This window comes from Eleginops maclovinus, chromosome 6 (assembly GCF_036324505.1).
Source record: "Eleginops maclovinus isolate JMC-PN-2008 ecotype Puerto Natales chromosome 6, JC_Emac_rtc_rv5, whole genome shotgun sequence".
Lineage (NCBI taxonomy): Eukaryota > Metazoa > Chordata > Actinopteri > Perciformes > Eleginopidae > Eleginops > Eleginops maclovinus.
The window spans coordinates 2,922,911-2,940,073 of NC_086354.1; the positions used below are offsets into that span (position 1 = coordinate 2,922,911).

General features: G+C 39.3%; 1 protein-coding gene across 2 annotated transcripts in view; it reads left to right on the forward strand.

The window, feature by feature from the left end:
- sdr16c5a (short chain dehydrogenase/reductase family 16C, member 5a) overlaps positions 1–15,730 on the forward strand; it is a 34,913-nt gene extending 19,183 nt beyond the window's left edge. Inside the window, exon 7 of one of the 2 annotated variants that reach the window (XM_063886418.1) lies at positions 1,886–2,628. In XM_063886418.1, the coding sequence (XP_063742488.1) occupies positions 1,886–1,988 (103 nt within the window). In that variant the 3' untranslated portion in view covers positions 1,989–2,628. Of the gene's footprint in view, positions 1–1,885; positions 2,629–14,133 lie in introns of those variants that run through there. The other variant, XM_063886419.1, reaches the window with a different exon arrangement.
- The last annotated feature ends 1,433 nt before the right edge of the window (positions 15,731–17,163 follow it).

The following is a 17,163-nucleotide window of genomic DNA, read 5'->3' on the forward strand; positions in this document are numbered from 1 at the left end:
CTCTGGTTTCAGACAGCACCATCATTTTACTGAGGTTTAAGGGAAATCTCAAGTGCGCACACTATGTGCCCAGATACGGGTTCTTTTGCTCTGGAGAGGCAGGCCATTTTGGCCATTTCATGCGCCATGACTGTGGTCCCGCTTCCAACTCTGTATCCAGTTCTCTATTCATCCATGTGTAGCACAGGTGGTATAAAAAAAAAAATAGATCATGTCACAGTAGAAGCACATACAATATGAAACTGAGTCCAGAAATGCAATACGGATGATGTCACTGACTTGTCTGTTTCAGACTGCACATTAGAAACAATAGTTTGAGGGTTGAAGGTCATAATTGCTACCTGTCATCCAAAGGAGCGCTCTGCACTGGCTGTCAAATCACTATGTACCAAAAAGAACATTACGCGTGTCACGATTTCAATTTTAAATAGCTCTCAATTTCCCTCATTTCATTTCATTCTGCTGTCTGGTTGCTCTTTTGTTTTGTGTAGGCCACAATATGTTATCTGTTGAGGAAATGCGTGTTATTACTTTTTAAAGAAATATAAAAAATTGACCATATCTCCTGGGCGTGGTTCAATTCCCAAAACATACAGCGGAATTATCAGTTTCATACAATCTTCCCATTGTCGCTTTGCTAAGAAATATTAGACACTAATGCCACTGGCTATAAATCCTTTTGGCTTCGGAGTCTTTCACGAGAACAATAGTGTTTTAGGGTTGCCCGCACATCTGACAGACTGCAGCCTGACGTACTGAGGTCTGCTGGTGAGTGCAGATGTTCCCATCATCTACGCCAATGTTTGCATGCCAACTGCGAGGGGCCTCGGGAGTCCCAGATAAGGGGTTTGAGATCCCGCAGGATTAGTCTTAGATACCCCTTTACCACTGAAGCATTTCCAGGGCTGATTCAGAATTTGTGTTTCCTCCACATCGGTTCTGGCTCAACAACTGCTTCTGCTCTGGCACAAAGAATTTGCCTGGTCGACACCAAGAACTGAGAGCAGAACACTCCAGAGGGGGGGGGGGGGGGGGGCGGCTGACTGACTAAAGCAACTTAATCTTTTGGCGAGTGCAACTAAGTATAGAAAGTGGTTGAAGAAACTTTAGCGCAGACATTGAAAAGTGGCTTCTTTATGAAGCCTAAATGTTGCAGGGTTATTTAAAGAATTATTACAGAGTTGAATTGTCCACTAAGAGATAGCAGCCAGTAATAATAATTATGATACAGCGGTGTGTTTATATGCATATATTGCACATAAATAATACTGCACAACAGAGGTGTTATAGTCTTGTTGATGCTACAATGACAGCAAACAAATACCTACCCATTCAGTGAAAAAATAATATGCCATATGTATGTCTGGTAATGTTCCAGAACATGTAGTTTACATAATGTGTGATCACTTTCTTCTTTTAAACATCCAAGAAAAAATTAATTACAATAATTAGCTGGACTGTCTTTGGTTGCTAGGCTAATATTTTATTAATATGCTAATATGTAATTCAAGAGAAACACATCCTTTTAATTACTGCGCTAGTAGTCTGTGGTCACGGTAGGGTGTCAGTAGCAGGAATAATATAGCTGTGAACAGAGACGTTTTTCTATTTGACGGTGAATTCAACTCTAACCAAGTTCAATTAAAGTGTTAGCCTTGATACTAGCTAGAAGGCAACTTAAGCTCACTTCAGGTGGACTGACTTTTAAGGTGGACCAGCTAATTTTAAGCTGCTCCTCAATCTTTTCTCAACATACTGCTATTGGTCTGTGGCACAAATGCACTGTATTGATGAACTCAAATGCTGCATTCGCTTCCTTTGGCTGTAAAAGAAGCTGAATATTTTTTCTCTTTTTACCCTGCCTCCTCCTCCTCCTCCTCCCCAGTGTTCTGCAGTGGAAACTTTTCTCCCTCTTCGGCTCTTACCTGGGATTGTCAGTTGAAGTAGACTGCCAAACTTTCCCAAGTCGGCATCTCAAATTGCAATAGCACACAGTCAACATTACAGTACATTTCTTGTGGGTGCATGTGTCAAGAAACTTGAGACATAGAATATAGCAAGTAGAGGTAAAGCACACACACTGTATTGGCACTGTCAGTCTAGCACTACTGCACTTTGCATTCTCTATTGATTAACTGAAGAACAGAACCAACAGCAAGCTCTTTCTTTCACAGTTTAGTGTGCACTCACATTAACGACTTCCCACATGCTGGACCTGTTTGTGATGTCATTAATAGACAGCAGAGCCAGTGACTTCAGTATATTAGCGATAGCAAACAGCTTGCAGGTGTTTTTATCGTCTGCTCATCCTCAGCAGGCTCCTGATGAACTTCTTCATCAGTGTGCGGAGAGTAGCTCCAGGTCATCATGACTCGGCAGAGGCACGTTTGACTTAGGTTTGTTAAACTTTTGTTAGAAAAGTGAACGTAATCAAAGTTTTTTTTTTAACATCCATTATCAAATGAGTCTTGGAGAAAGTCAATAACCAGAAATCATTGTGCCTTGTTGGTCTTTTTGTCTCTGTTTATATATTCTATTATACTATATTGAAAGTGTTAAATAAAGATGATCTATTTTGTCATGAATCTGAATACTGTGTGTTCATAATAAAAAAGGTGTGTACGGTCAGTGAGGATCATTCGAAGGATTTGATTGTTTTAAAACTCCATCAAATGGGGTTGTTGGCTTCCTAAACGTCTTTATAAATACTTTGCTCTCCCTCCCTTTGCTGCGGCTGCTACTGTTGAAGTTCCCCTGAGCAAGGCACTGAACTTCAGACTTAACCACCCTAATGATTTACAGTATTCTCAATGGCATTGCTGCAATCTTTCTCTCACTACTGCAAAGTCCATCCGCATTCATGTCCAGCCTCGGATTTAAATCTGGGGGCCTATCAGCAACAACCCTTATGAACATCCCATTATCCTAAAAGGGCAGAGATACAGATTTTTGCATTTCTGTACATATGATCTACTATTATTTATTTCTGTGTTATTTTTCCCTTTGTTCCCGTTGATGTGATAAGTACAGAATAACTTGAGAGCACTACCTTCTGTCACTACAGTGTCAGGCATTTCACCTTGCAGTGTGTAACATTAGCTTTAATGAACTTGGTCTGGCATGCACTGTTTAGTTTTGTTGGTGTAACTAAACGAGAATCAGAGCTCCGGAGCAGGTTATGTTCAAGATAAGAGATCAACTCTGTTAAAGCACCGCCTGCTGACCAACCAGAGCTCAGTGCAAGTAGTTTAAAGTAATGGAGTCCTATTCCAGTCTCAAGGAAACACAGTTTAAACTGCCGAATACAGGAAAGACAGATCACTGACTGTGTGAACATCTCAATTAATATAATATCACTGCTCCTTTCCAGAGAAAGTTCACTATTAAAACTTTTGCGGGATGCAGGCTTACTTACAATATCTCATAATGACCCAAGACGTTTTATCCTTGATTATGTGTTGAAGTCATGGATGTATAGTTTAACTTCTCCATATTTATCACATTTTATAGTTTAATCTTCATTCAAGAAGTATGATGCTCCGCTATCAGTACACTTGTCTATATTGTGATTGGTGGAATCTTGCTAACCCCGCCCCTTTCATGTGAACGTGTTCGTAGCCTGACGTCGTAGGACCCCTTATCGATATCTCATTTGTTAGGGTTAGTTAAGCCAGATAACTCAAACATATCCAGGGTCTGATGACCTAGCTTCTTAGTATATGCCTCAGGAGTATGACCAAGCATGTCAACACATAACCAGGCTTGGAAAGTAACGGATTTACTAAAAAAGGTAACTGTATTCCCTTATATTCACATAAAAACGCATATGCATTAGGTCAGTGTTACATTTAAAAAATGTGGGGATTGCTAGCAGGGTTACAGTGTTGCAATACATTTTAAAAGTCTCGAGCGATCAAGTTAATCATCATTGCCTCTGGTTCAAAGAGTGGGTGGAAATTTCACCATTTACTGTATGTATTAAACTAAAACAAACTCAGATGTTATTATTGCTTTTTTAAACTTTACTTATACTGTTTCCATAAACCACTTTCCGAATATGCTTCATTAAAAATAATTGTTTTCTATCTGCTGGTCACTGGCACACAGTGCCCAAATTGAATAAGCCTTGTCGACACTTCCTGCTGATTTTTTGACTCGCATATCCAAGCCGGGGATGAACTGCGTAGGCGGATTTGATAAAAAAGGAAGCGTGACCTGAGAGGACCATCGCTGTGACTTCATCGGTGATTCACTGAGCGCTGTCAGGGCACTGTGGACCTGTTTTAATTTTCACTTCACTTCTAAAAGCATTCCTCTTGAGTCAAACGCCCGCCCCCCATTTGTTTACCTCATTATCTGTACACCAATTTACAGGTCAGGTTGATTTATTTATACAGTCTTTCATCACAATAGGGGCTTTGAATAGGGGACATCAAAAGAGAAAGGACATGAGAACAATAAAATTAAAGCAACTACCCACATCTATTAAAGCACAGACCGACAGGACAAAATATAATCTAGAGAACATTGTAATATGGGAAAATCTGTATTGGGGAATGAGAAACTCCTGTGTTCCTCCCCCCAAGGTTTCCTCCATTTTCCCCGTTAACTGGGGGGTTTCTTTGGAAGATTTTCCTTGACCGATGTGAGGGTCCAAGGACAGAGGGTGTCATATTATGTACAAACTCTAAAGTCCCCTGAGACAAATGTAAAATTGTGATATTGGGCTGTATAAATAAACTTTGATTTTTTTAAGCACCATGAACTCTAACGCGTCACAGCGAAAAGCAAGTTTCAGCCTCTCAGCAGCATAACTCGGAGTTATTGCTGCTATAGTATTTTTTGTCGGTGTATTTGTAATGACTGTTAGCGACGTTAGCTAGCTAGTTTACAGCAGATCTGCAACTAGGAACGAATCATGTGATCATATTGTTAAAGTAAGCCCATTATACATTTTAGGTACATTACCAACAACAGTGACAGTTGGCCAACAATAATCCCCAAATGTCAACAAGCGCTCCGGTCACAGCTGTTTCACTTTTTAGTGTCCCTGTGTCGTGGAGCTTCTCGCAGCATTTTGTCCATGCAGAGCTTTTACTAAACGCTGTTGTGTTTTTATATTTGCATGGTTTTGCCCCTCTCGGCCACCGTAGGTTCTGGCTCTGCAGAGATTCTACATTGTCATTTACAAAATGGTTTCTCCTTGCTTTGTTGAGGAAACAGAAATTGGTTCAATAGTCCCAGGGAACAGGGGGGAATTGCCGACTGCTTATCCAGCCTCGGATGTGAAGAAACACACCAGTTCATATATTAAATGAAAGGATATATAAAATGAAATCAATCAGTGGTCGGTGACAGAATCAAGGATCGTGTCTTGTTCTATTCTCAAGTGATTCACACATCACAGAATCTGTTCTTCGACATCATAAAAGAGAGAGAGGGTGAGTCAGCGAGACGCCACCTTGCAGCTGGATAGAGACACGTTTCAAACTGGTTTCAACTCGAGCTTCAATATTTGTGATGGTAAATCTCTCATGCACCCTGGGACAATGACAGGGTCTAGGTAAAATAAATAACAAAATGTTCTAAATGCGTATCCAAAATATTCTGAATAAATAAAAATTTAGAAATTTGGAAAATGGGATTTGTATTTTACAACCTAAATGACATTTTGTTAAGTTGCTGGCTGACTCAACCCTACTCGCACAACTCGCTGCTGCTGCGAGCTTTAGATAAAGTGTTTTTGGAGTAAAACTAACCATGAACTCCCACAATGCCGTACAACACTTCTGCAACACTCAGATTAGGTAAAAGAAAAAGCTTGTTGGACAGAGAACTCTGGGGGTGCTGGTGTCGTAAGGTTAGTAACAGCACAAAGCTATCTGCAAGCAACCAAGTGACAAAGCTCCTGCCTAACCAATCATGAAGATTTTCCCCCCAGTCCCAAGTATTTAGCTGGTTCTAAGAGAATAATCAACATTCTGTATGACAAGACATAACAAAGAACTGTGACTCCTTGCAAAGAGAATATGTGCCAAAGGTGAGACACACACCCGATAAAATGGATTACCAGATGTCCATAGTGCCTGCAAAATATACGTATCAACCTACACCTGACAACAGGCAATAATAAGGAGACTGAGTGACACTATTATACTTTTTGGGGTTTTCCCTTTTCCCTAAAATCCCTGTGTTCCCTCCACATACTCCCCCCGCCCCCTGCCTGAAAAGCTTCAGTTGGACTCCTATGTTAAATTCTGTAACATAGTGACACCACCATGTAATAAACACACTTTTATTGTCTAGCGCTCCAACACATCGTAGGTGATAAGGGGACAGGACATTTCTAAGCGGTTGACCAATCACAGTAGAGCCGGCCAGCTAGCCAATCAGAGCAGACTGGGCTCTGGTTTCAGACAGAGGGTGAAAAGAGGTGCTGCAGCACAGGCAGTATGAGAAAAATAAAGAGCTTTTTGAACATTAAAGCATGGAGACATGTCCCAGTAGAGGCACATGATACTAATATCAACCTGAAAATGAGCAGAATATGTCCTCTTTAATGAAAGCACTCAAAAGAAAGGGTAATGAATATAAGAGCTAGTGAGTGTGTGTGCACATCAGCAAGGCATGATCTCCTATGGCCATCAGCGTTTAAAGTCCACTTCTGTGCAGCTCAATTTGCTGTGAAGTGCCCTGAAGCTGTGACAACATTGCAGGAAGATATCTGTGATTACTATACCTGCATTTTCTTCCACATTGACATTAGAGTTGATGAAAGGAGTAATAAAACAAGGGAACAAAAACCCAGAGCTAAAGTGATACATAAACCAATGTGTTCACATGCAGAGCTTGAGTGCAGTCGGACAGCAGAAACCACAGAGCCACAACATAAGGAGTAAATCAGCAGGCAGTGTTTATGACCGTCATTCCTACACAACACAGGACTCAAACTGCCTTTCTACAGCCAGCAGCAGGCGTCTATTTTATGGAGACACTGGCTCTTTATGGCAGTAGGGATCAGGCTACAGCCGACTTATGAAGCATGAAAATGGTTCAATAAGGATCTGCTTGAGCCCGGTCACACATACTCACCACCTACAATAGTGTTTCATTGCTGTTTTACGTGCAGCTATGAACAGCATAAACTAGCTGGAAAAAGAAGAATTAAAGTCCTTTAGGCAGTTACTGCTCATGACCAGAAAGTTCAATTCAGCCATTAAGAATGAGCCCTTTGACAATAAACAATAAATACATCACTTTTAGTTCTCTTGTTTCATGTGAAGCTACAGAAGGGCCAAGCCATCATGGGAGGGTATTGTCAGTTAAAGGTAAACTTTAGTTTAAGAGTTTATTAATCAATGTTTTTATAGCACTCAGAGTTATTCTTAAATGACCAAGGAACAATGGAAACAGGTTTTTGTGAGTCCACAGTGAATGAAAAGATCATTCTTTGAACAGAAACGTACAAAAAAACTGAGGACATGACGTTTAAAAAGTTTAATTGGATCAAATGGTCTTGGAGCTTTATCATAGTGGCAATTCATGAAAAACAAACGTGGGTGTTGATTATTTCCGCTGTTATTGGCTGTGGGAGCCCCTGATGTATTGCTGTAGGATGCAGGTCTGTGAATAAGCTTAACACCCTAGTGGAACCAAGAGGACACACTATCAAGTCTGCTCGTGGTGTGTCACACTCTTCATGGCAGAGGTATAATCTTTATTAGACAGTTGACAGATAGTGAGATGATATTGAACTAATCAGCTACATAGACGCTCAATTGAATTTTCTTTTCTTTTTTTTAGTAAATTCAATTTGAGTTAGTTAAATATGGAATTATTTCCTTTCCTTTGGACTTCCAGTGCTTTGTGAGTCCCTCTGCAGATGTCCATGCTACCAGGTGGCATCATGCTGCTCTCCTCTCTCTGAATGAATTTGGATCAGGTTGAATGATCCCTGCTGGATTTAATGCAGGTTCTGGTTATGTGTGGTTGACGCACATCTGTGGTCTACAAAGTACCCTGCTGCAATACGAAAAAGAACAGACCTCTACTAAAGACTAAATGTTAAAAACAAACCTTTATTTTTTATCTTTCTACACTAACTGCTCTTCCTTTATTTAATGATCTCATCACTGTTTTGAATGAGTTGTAGTAGTGACAATTTTGTTAAAGTATTACACGCTATCACATGGTATCCTTTGAGGACACACGTCAGGATGGGTCAAAATGGTGCCCCCCTCTTCTGAATAAAGACGTCTGTGTGTCGGACAGTCTGAATATCTTCCAAAGCATTTCTGGGGCGGACACATTCACTCAGGCAGACAACACTTTATAGATGCCTTCAAATATTCATGAAGAACTAGCACTCACCATTTGTAGACCGTCAACCCGTTTATAGACTCATGTCAGAACCCAAAAAGCAATCACATCCTGTACAGGTTACTACTGCACTACTTCAAATAAGATATTACAAACAATTACAATTAAATCAGTAGTTACATTGTGATTGTTACAATGATAAAAAAATAACTGCAGGTGTGTGTGAGTGGAAACAATTGTAGATAAAGGATACTTGATAAAAGATCTCATATTGTATATCTGCAGTCCATATTGTGTGGTAGGTTGATTGAATTAATTTACATTCAGAGGTAAATGAATAGTATCTGCTCTTCTGCTTAACTTCCTGTGGACTGTGCCTGCCGCTGCGTTTCTGTGATCAGAGAGTCTTTGTCTGTTCCCCTCCACGCTTCATATCGGACAATGCTGCTACTTATCCGTCTAATGTGCCTGACCTTTAAAGCACAGCGATTACCGTGATGGAGATCCATCGAATTCCTTCTTTAGATGTTTGTACACTACCTTGATGGCACATGCATGTTTTATCTTATTTAACGGTTTTGGAATTTGATGGATTTTGTTATCCGAACATTCTTAACTACAACGTATTGGGATGTAAATGTCTGCCTTTTGTTTTTTTGTTTATTGTAGTGAAACCTTTAACTTTAAGTGTATTGCTGTTTAATAATGCATGGTATCTATTTTAGCGCTTCTCCAAGTGCTCAAAGCGCTTTCATTACTACATATATTAGACATGTAGGGTGAAGTGAAGATTAGATGAAGTTTAGAAGTCCCAACTTTTAAATCGTTTTGGAATTCCTACAGTAAAATACAATGTGCTTTTTAGGGCTGTCAATTTCCTCTATTATCCCATTCGAATTTCATTCATTATTATTTTTTTAAATTCGAATTATATTCGAATATTTAATGGTCAATTTTGACTTATTAATATGTACTATTTATCTATCTACACACACTGTAAAAACGGGCTTATGAATTGCCACTGCCACTATGACATCGTAGTTGACTTGTTTTACATTATGTCCACTAGAGGGCATTTCAGTATTACTAATAAACATGTAATTACCAGGTGATAGCTGTCTTGCTAAGTAAATAAGGATAAAGCTTAGACACAAAATGAATAAAGTTGTCAACTTTAATGAACATTGTCAACAGTTCTCTTCTCGTATGAAACAGAATAACAGTAAGTGCGCTGTTTAAGTGCACACACATTACTTCTAAAATTGGCAGGAGTGGTGATCTCCGTCTCCGCACCGCTGGCCGCCATTTTTAGATTGTGCATTAAGAGTGACAAGCGATTTGTTAGGCCTATCACACCTTCGCTAAAGATAGTCAACAATTTAAAAAAATATATATTTTTTTTTTATTTAAAAAACCCATTCGAATTCTAATTTTTACATTCGATTAGTATTCATTTTTTACAAATTCGAATTACATTCGAATACCGAAATTCGTTCCAACAGCCCTTGTGCTTTTATCACGTGCATGCCAAATATCAGCCAGTCTGTGTGGGTGTTAGATCTGATGCTCAAGTGCATTTGTAGATGTTTGGACAGTGAAGACAGTCAACAAATTCCTGTTACACAAAAGCCCCCAGGAAATGCTCCTAAGGAAAATATTCTTATTGGCTAAACTGCGCTACTACAACTTCCGTATCAGTCCGTGACGTCACCGGCCCAGAAAGACTTTTTCCCATTGACTTACATTGGAAAAGAGACGTCTGTAAATCGGTGGATAATTTTTTTTAAACTACCCAGTATGAACCCTTTTATAGCCCTTATGGAAAACATTAGGTCCTTAAAGTTGTGAAATGCACTAAAAGCTGAAAGTTTATTTTCTCTCTCCATTCATTCTACTGAGCCGAGAGCGGGAGGTCGGGGGCGGGGCTTAATGGGAAAGTCAACTGCGCATGCTCTATGCTCTCGACAGCCTGGCATTATGGGTAATTTGTGACGTTTTGCTCTGGAGAATCTCAGGCCATTTCGTCTTCATGCGCCAATGAGCAGCTCTCATAGGAATGAACGAGGTCCCGCCTCCAACGCTGCATCCAGTTCTTATTATACACCCATGGTTACACACCATCTCTGCTATTGATTAAGGTGCATTTTTATTGAACTGTATATTTATATAAAGTCTTCGAAACATTTTCACATGTTTCTTAAATCTCTATCTCTACATGTTTGGCAGCCATTCCAGCGTCTGTTGAATTCCAACACAGAGAAAAAAAGTGTCAGTACTTTATAGAATACAAAATATAATAATAATAATAATAATAATAATAATAATAATAATAATAATAATAATAATAATAATAATAATTTAACTCAAACACATATCTATAAAAAATAAAACAAGAGAAAATTATAATGCTGAAGTAGTCTCTTAATTTTTTCCGCGGCTGTATGCTGTTGATACACAACAAATCAGCAATTATTGTACTTTTAAAACTAAAACAACTGCTGTACCCAGTTTTTATTGGTTCTTACTCATGACACCTTTGTCTTACATGAATGTCAAGCATCATTCAACATAATGACTGGTAATACTAATGTTGTTTAAATTAGTTAGGGGCTTGAAGAGGGATAATTTCCATGGGTGTGAAGACTGTGTAGGGTTTGGTTCAGCTGAAATGATCTGAAAAGCCATTTTAACTGGTTCAGTTCTGCCAGTGAGGAACGGAGGAGCTGATCTTCGGTTAAATGGAGTAGAGTGGGGTAGTGAGTGTACTAACTTCACTGCTTTTAAGGATTATTGATTCGTTAGAGTGCTTCTTGTGAGGATGTAATGCACTTACCAGTCTCAGATGGAAGCTCTGCCATGGAGGGGAGAGGACACATGTGCGGTGAGAAGTTATAACTCATAGTAGGATACTGATACTACTTTTATTTGTAGCAATACATTTCATCAAATTCCACAATTCTGGACACCCAGTTTGATACAATAAATCCCATCTCCTTAAACAAACACCCATTTTATACCCTCTGCTTTTTATATAAGGTATTCTAATCCCTCTCTAATATCTGTGCTTCATTGCTGAAAATCATTTTCTTTCAGTAACTGGATTTATTAAAATCCCGCCAAAACTACCTTTACAGCGTGACATTTAACTTCACTAATGCACTTTTTTTTTTCTGAGTACAGTTTTAAAACATTCTAATGTTACTCTATGGCACTTTTTGGGCAACGGTAGCTTAGCCAACTGCCCACCTGCAGCTAACAAGTTACGTTCATCACAGTCCCATTGTTCATAAGGTAGCATTATCAGGGAAGAAAGGTAAGATAAGTGAGGTCACTGCTCTATTCACAAAGAAAAGATAAACATACCTTACAGAAGGATGTGACAGGTTGTGACAATCATGGCTAATTACATTCAGTTCTCTCACGGTCTTTACACTGTAGCGTGCAGCATTTCAAATATGTGATGATGATGAGGACTATACAGCAGCTCAATAATACTGGCAGTCCAAGTAGCATTTAGAATGGAGTATTTCATTGTTCATTGTGTCCAGCACGCCTGTTGATTGGCTGTAGAACTGCAGATGATCAGACAATCACAATCAGAATGAGTGTGATGTGCACATGAGGAATCTTGGATCTTTTTTTAAGGGATGCTCCTTTTGGAAAATACAATCTAGCTGAGAGCCAACCCAAGTGAATGGATCATTGGAGTTTATCCACAAGAGCAACAGATAACCTGATGCACAGCTAAGTTGCAAACAGGAAGCAGAGATTCAGCAGGGATTGTGGTGGACACATGCAGCAAGCCTGTGGTTTCAGACGGCGAAAAGAGGTGCTGCAGCACAGGCAGTATGAGAGAAATAAAGAGCTTTTTGAACATTAAAGCATGGAGACATGTCCCAGTAGAGGGACTAAACACCAATATGAACCTGAACATGAGCAGAATATGGCCCCTTTAAGGATTTTTGGATGTGTGAAGGCTTAATAACAGGAATAGGTTTGGTGCCTACATTTCCCATAACGCAGCAGTAGAGGTGTGACTGACTCCCATCACTTGACCCAGATGATAAAAGAGGAGCATTGTGTTTGATCCCTCCCCGAGATCTTCCTGCAGTCTTCTGTCCTCCTCCCTTTCCTTTCTCTGGTCCATTTGTCTCAGAACGGAGCTATGATTTCATATTTATAAATGATTCTCCATGAGGCTCACACAAATGGAGATAGCGCTGTTCCTGTCCCCTCTGCTGGTTTTACATAAAAGCCTTTGTATTCCAGCTTTAATAACGCGTTGTTGTATTATCCAGCCTTGTCTCTGCTCCGTCTTCAGAGACAAAAGAGTAATTGTTAGTCATCGAAAAGCTGCTAACACAAATCTTTTTTACAAGCCATTCTGGCTCTGAAGATTTTACACTAGCACAAATATGTTGTTCAATCAGATAAATGTATATTTATTTCTGGCTTTTAAGGGGTTATCCAGAACTATAGCATTCCTACATAACATTTAGGGATTTTTTTGTATTATTATATGTTCTTTTGTAAAAAAATCCCATGATCAGCCCTGCCATAAAACGGCACACAGCACAACAGATAGAGTCCTTACTTTGACGGGGTTAAAGGTGAAGAAAAAAAAAAAGACGCACCATTTAAGCACACGTATTTTCTTTCCCAGTTACTTGGAGATCACCTACCATCATGACAGTAATATATGGGATCATTTTGGTGAAGCAACTTACAAATTGTACCTTTCTGACTAATAAATCTAATGAGCCCATGTCTAGACTAAGAGCTTCATTGGGCTACTAATGAAATATATCAATCTTACCAGGGCTTTTCCTCTATTCAGGGACTTATAGCTTATGAATAAAACATCAAATTAAATCAAAAGAAATGCAGCATGGGATCAAACATGTAAGTGACAGAGGAATAAATGGATGAACCCATGCATGCATAGTAAGCGCTGTGTGGCTTACCGCTCAAACTACATGTCCAATAAATCGTTGTGGAGCTTCCCTGTCCCTGCTGCGTCCCACTAGGTGTTTTGGCAGGCTGTAGTTGTACTGCTGTGAACTATATTGAGTACAGACAGATGTTTCCATTACTCCCACCCTATTAGTGAGTCTCTCTGTAATGTATGGATTATTTGTGCATTTATCTTTGAGAAGTGTATTTCAAGCTAGTAATGTTGAATTTGAAAGAGATTTAAAATTCAGAAAAATGTTGTGTCCAACATTTCCTCAGAAATGTGTGTGCAGCTGATTGAAGGTCTGGACAAGTACCATCGTTGATCATCCCTTCTGTTGTGGAAACTTCTGAAGCAATGGAGACGAAACTCAGAGAGACGCTGGAGAGCAGGAACTTGATGGCAAAACACTGTTGGGTTTATTTGGAGTTACGGCCGGAGAATTGACAAGACATTTGCCGTAGACACAAGTTGCCACAGCGGTTACCCGACAAATTCTGAAGATCTCAGGGATAGGAAGAGGTTTTAACTAGTTCCAAATGGGTAATCAACATTCTCAGAGCAGCAGACTAAACAATCTAGGACAATACGTCTAACTTAAACTGTGTGGGTGTCATCTGCATCATAGTGTTTGTGTCACTATGTTGAAATAATTACACAACATGAAAACCACATTGAGTATAAACGCCTATGGATTGGAGGTCAATGCAGAACAAGCCCCTCTACTGTACATCATAAATAAAAATAACATGTATTAAAGGCTTGATCTTCTTTCGGGTGCTTCTTACGTTGTTTTAAAATCCATACCCCACTCACCTAAAGTGAAGCTAACAGATGTTTCTTGGTGTTTCTCTCCACAGCCTCCTCCCTGTGAAGCAGGGCATCATGCTGGGCCAATACATGGGAGCCTTCAACCTCATGGACCACTTCAAGGGGCGTGCCATCAAGAAGCAGGAGTGAACAAAGAGAAGGGACGATGAGAAGTCGGGAGACAAGGGAGCATTACAGGCATCAAAGCTCATTCAATCTTAATGCTCCCAGTGTTTGAAATAATAGAGGTGATAATGTTGGTCCTCTTATTTAAATTGAACAGAATATCTCACTGTATAATCCATTTTTTAAGCTCATATCCTTGACGTACTTGTTTTGTGATTATAGTTAGTGAAATTCAAATGTAATCTTATTAACGGTAATTGAATACTGCTCAGAAAGTTCAGCCAGCCAGTGCCCTTACACAACTCCTAAGGATATAACGACAAGTCAGAAAGACAGGAAACATGGGTCCAAAGTCAAGTGTGATGTTTTCTAAAATTCCCTAACCTGCTGTAGCCACAAGCCACAGCTCAGCAGCTAACAGGAGGAAACAATACAGATTGTTTTTTCTGCTGTAAGAGAAGCATCGCTGCTGTCTTCTCTTCATGAGTGGAAAACAGCTGGGCTCATATATCTCTTAACATTCTAAGAAATATGAGTAATATGCAATGCAATCTCTATCACTACTATGTGCTCGGAAGCAGTGAAATCTAAAGTGTACAAATATCAATATACACTTATTACATAGACATTTAATATGGCATAATGCCATATAAGCACATGCGTGAAAGTATCACATCTCAGTTTAGATCTGGCTCAGTCTAAATCATTTCACCTTAAAAAGCAATTACTCTTACTCAGGAACAGCGAACCCTGCCTCAGGGTTTAAATGTGGTACCTCAGCTGCTACATAGGGGACACATCTTCCCCTACTGACTGCTCAGGCATTAGCTGCAACTAACTAGCAGCGCATTAGCATGCTACAGCTAGCCGCAGGGCGTGGAGCCCGCTCTGCTTTTTCTTCTTCTTCCCATTTATTCATGAAAGCCGGGAGAGCACAGCATGTGAACACACCGTTAAACCTTCACTGCGTCTTATCTCCAGACCAGTAACCCTGCTGGTGCTTCATATACATATAAAACTATGTAACATAAGGTGTGTGTGTGTGGTCAGGAAGTGTGTGTTCGTACAGTACCGGTCTCATTGCTATGTTCAGCAGGCACACACATGTTCTTGTTTCCAGTGGATGTAATCATTGTTGAAGAATATGCATGTTTTTTGCACCTAAAAATGTCCTTATTTACACATGAATTGTCCTATCGTTACAATTATATTGTAAAAATTATAATAATTATATCTATCATGCGTCAACCTTTGTCTGAAATGAACAATGAGTCATGTTTTATATGTAACAGTAGTTGAAGCTTTTATATTGAAGAACCTGTGTAAAGTCATCCTAGCTGTTGTTTTATCTAAATTGAAGTTATTGAAATGAAGAATGCACCTGTTGCCTTAATCCTGCAAACAGTGAAGGACATGTCAGGAAGCCAGAGAGATGCGTCTAAAGAAGGGTTGAAGTCAGAACCGTCTCTCAGTTTGAGTGTTTAACAAATTATTATCAATAAATAACCATGTTTAAGTTTATATTTCTGTGTCGAGCTATGTTCAGCCTCTTAACTCAACATTCTCCTACACACAGTTCCAGCACAACACAAGGGACATGACAAGAGGTAACAGAAAGCTTCTGGGATTTCTATTTAATTAGTCATTGAATTTAACAATTTCATAGCCCTGGGCAGAAAATTAACAAAACGTGTTTAATTCTTTTTTTTACATCCCAATAGTGCAGTACACAGTTCATACTGTATTGGAAAACAAGTTACTGCGTTTATAAAACAAAAATCCAAACAAATATTAATGAGTTCTGTGTGTTAAACTTGAAATTACATGATGACAATGCTAAGGTAAAATCATAAGTCTTAAGATTTGGTGTAAAGGTGTTTTGATTGACATGCCCTCAGTGTCGGCAGACTTTTCCACAGGCAAGAAGAAGGGCTTTCATGTTGCCTCCCTGTACTCTCTGTCCTCACCCTTGTGTCAGAGGACCTGGGGGTTCATCTCTCTTCAGGTGCTAGTTCATGGAGTTATTTGAACTTGGTCTCTACTAGACAGATAAATCCTAAACCAGTGTAAACTGAGACAGAGACACACACTACTGTAGTCTGTCAACAATCACTGTCATTGACTGTATCCAAAGTAGAGTTTAAATCTAAAAATACTTCAGGCAATTCAAAACTTTAACTAGAATTAAAAGAGAACCAAGATATCTTCAAATAAAAATAGAAGCTAGTACACTGTTCCTCTAAAGCGGGGAGGATATTTATTCACCGTTTAAATCACACAAGATAACAGCAGCATGTCCTCATTCAGTAGCTAGCGCAGCAAAGAAGTGCTAACGCTAGTCACGCTTGTCAATGATGTGCTAGCTGTACTTTGCTAATGCTGCCTGACGGGTTGTTTGTAGTCCTTTATTTTTTTACGAAAATATATCTCCTTCCATCCGTTGAAGGTACTAAGTACAACACATCGTTTAATCAGAAAAATCCCCAAAACAGCCTGAAATAGACGCGATCTCAAGCGATCAGACGTCTGCTGAGTTCAGTTTGTTAAATTACCCTCAGGAAGATGCACTTTGACCTACTATTCTTAGAAAAAAAACACTTCACATGATCAATATTCATACATTTGTTTATATTATCTGCATTTTGATCTGGATTAGCCTACTATTATTTGTGTATAAAAAAAATGGAACAATAGAATAAATAACGCAATCCTAACATCAGCAGGTCAGATCTAACAGGATTTTTTTTTTTAAAGTCAGCCCTTATGCCAACAAGTTAAATTCATCACCTTTCTTTCTTCACTTAGATTCTTTCTTTCATTCTTAGGAGTGCATTGGGAGCATTTAACAAAAACAATGAATCCGGAACACTCCACCTCCTGTCTGCGCCCCCGCACACAGGATATACTACAGGAATGCTAATTAGCTGGTCAGGATAAATGGGCATAGTCTTTGA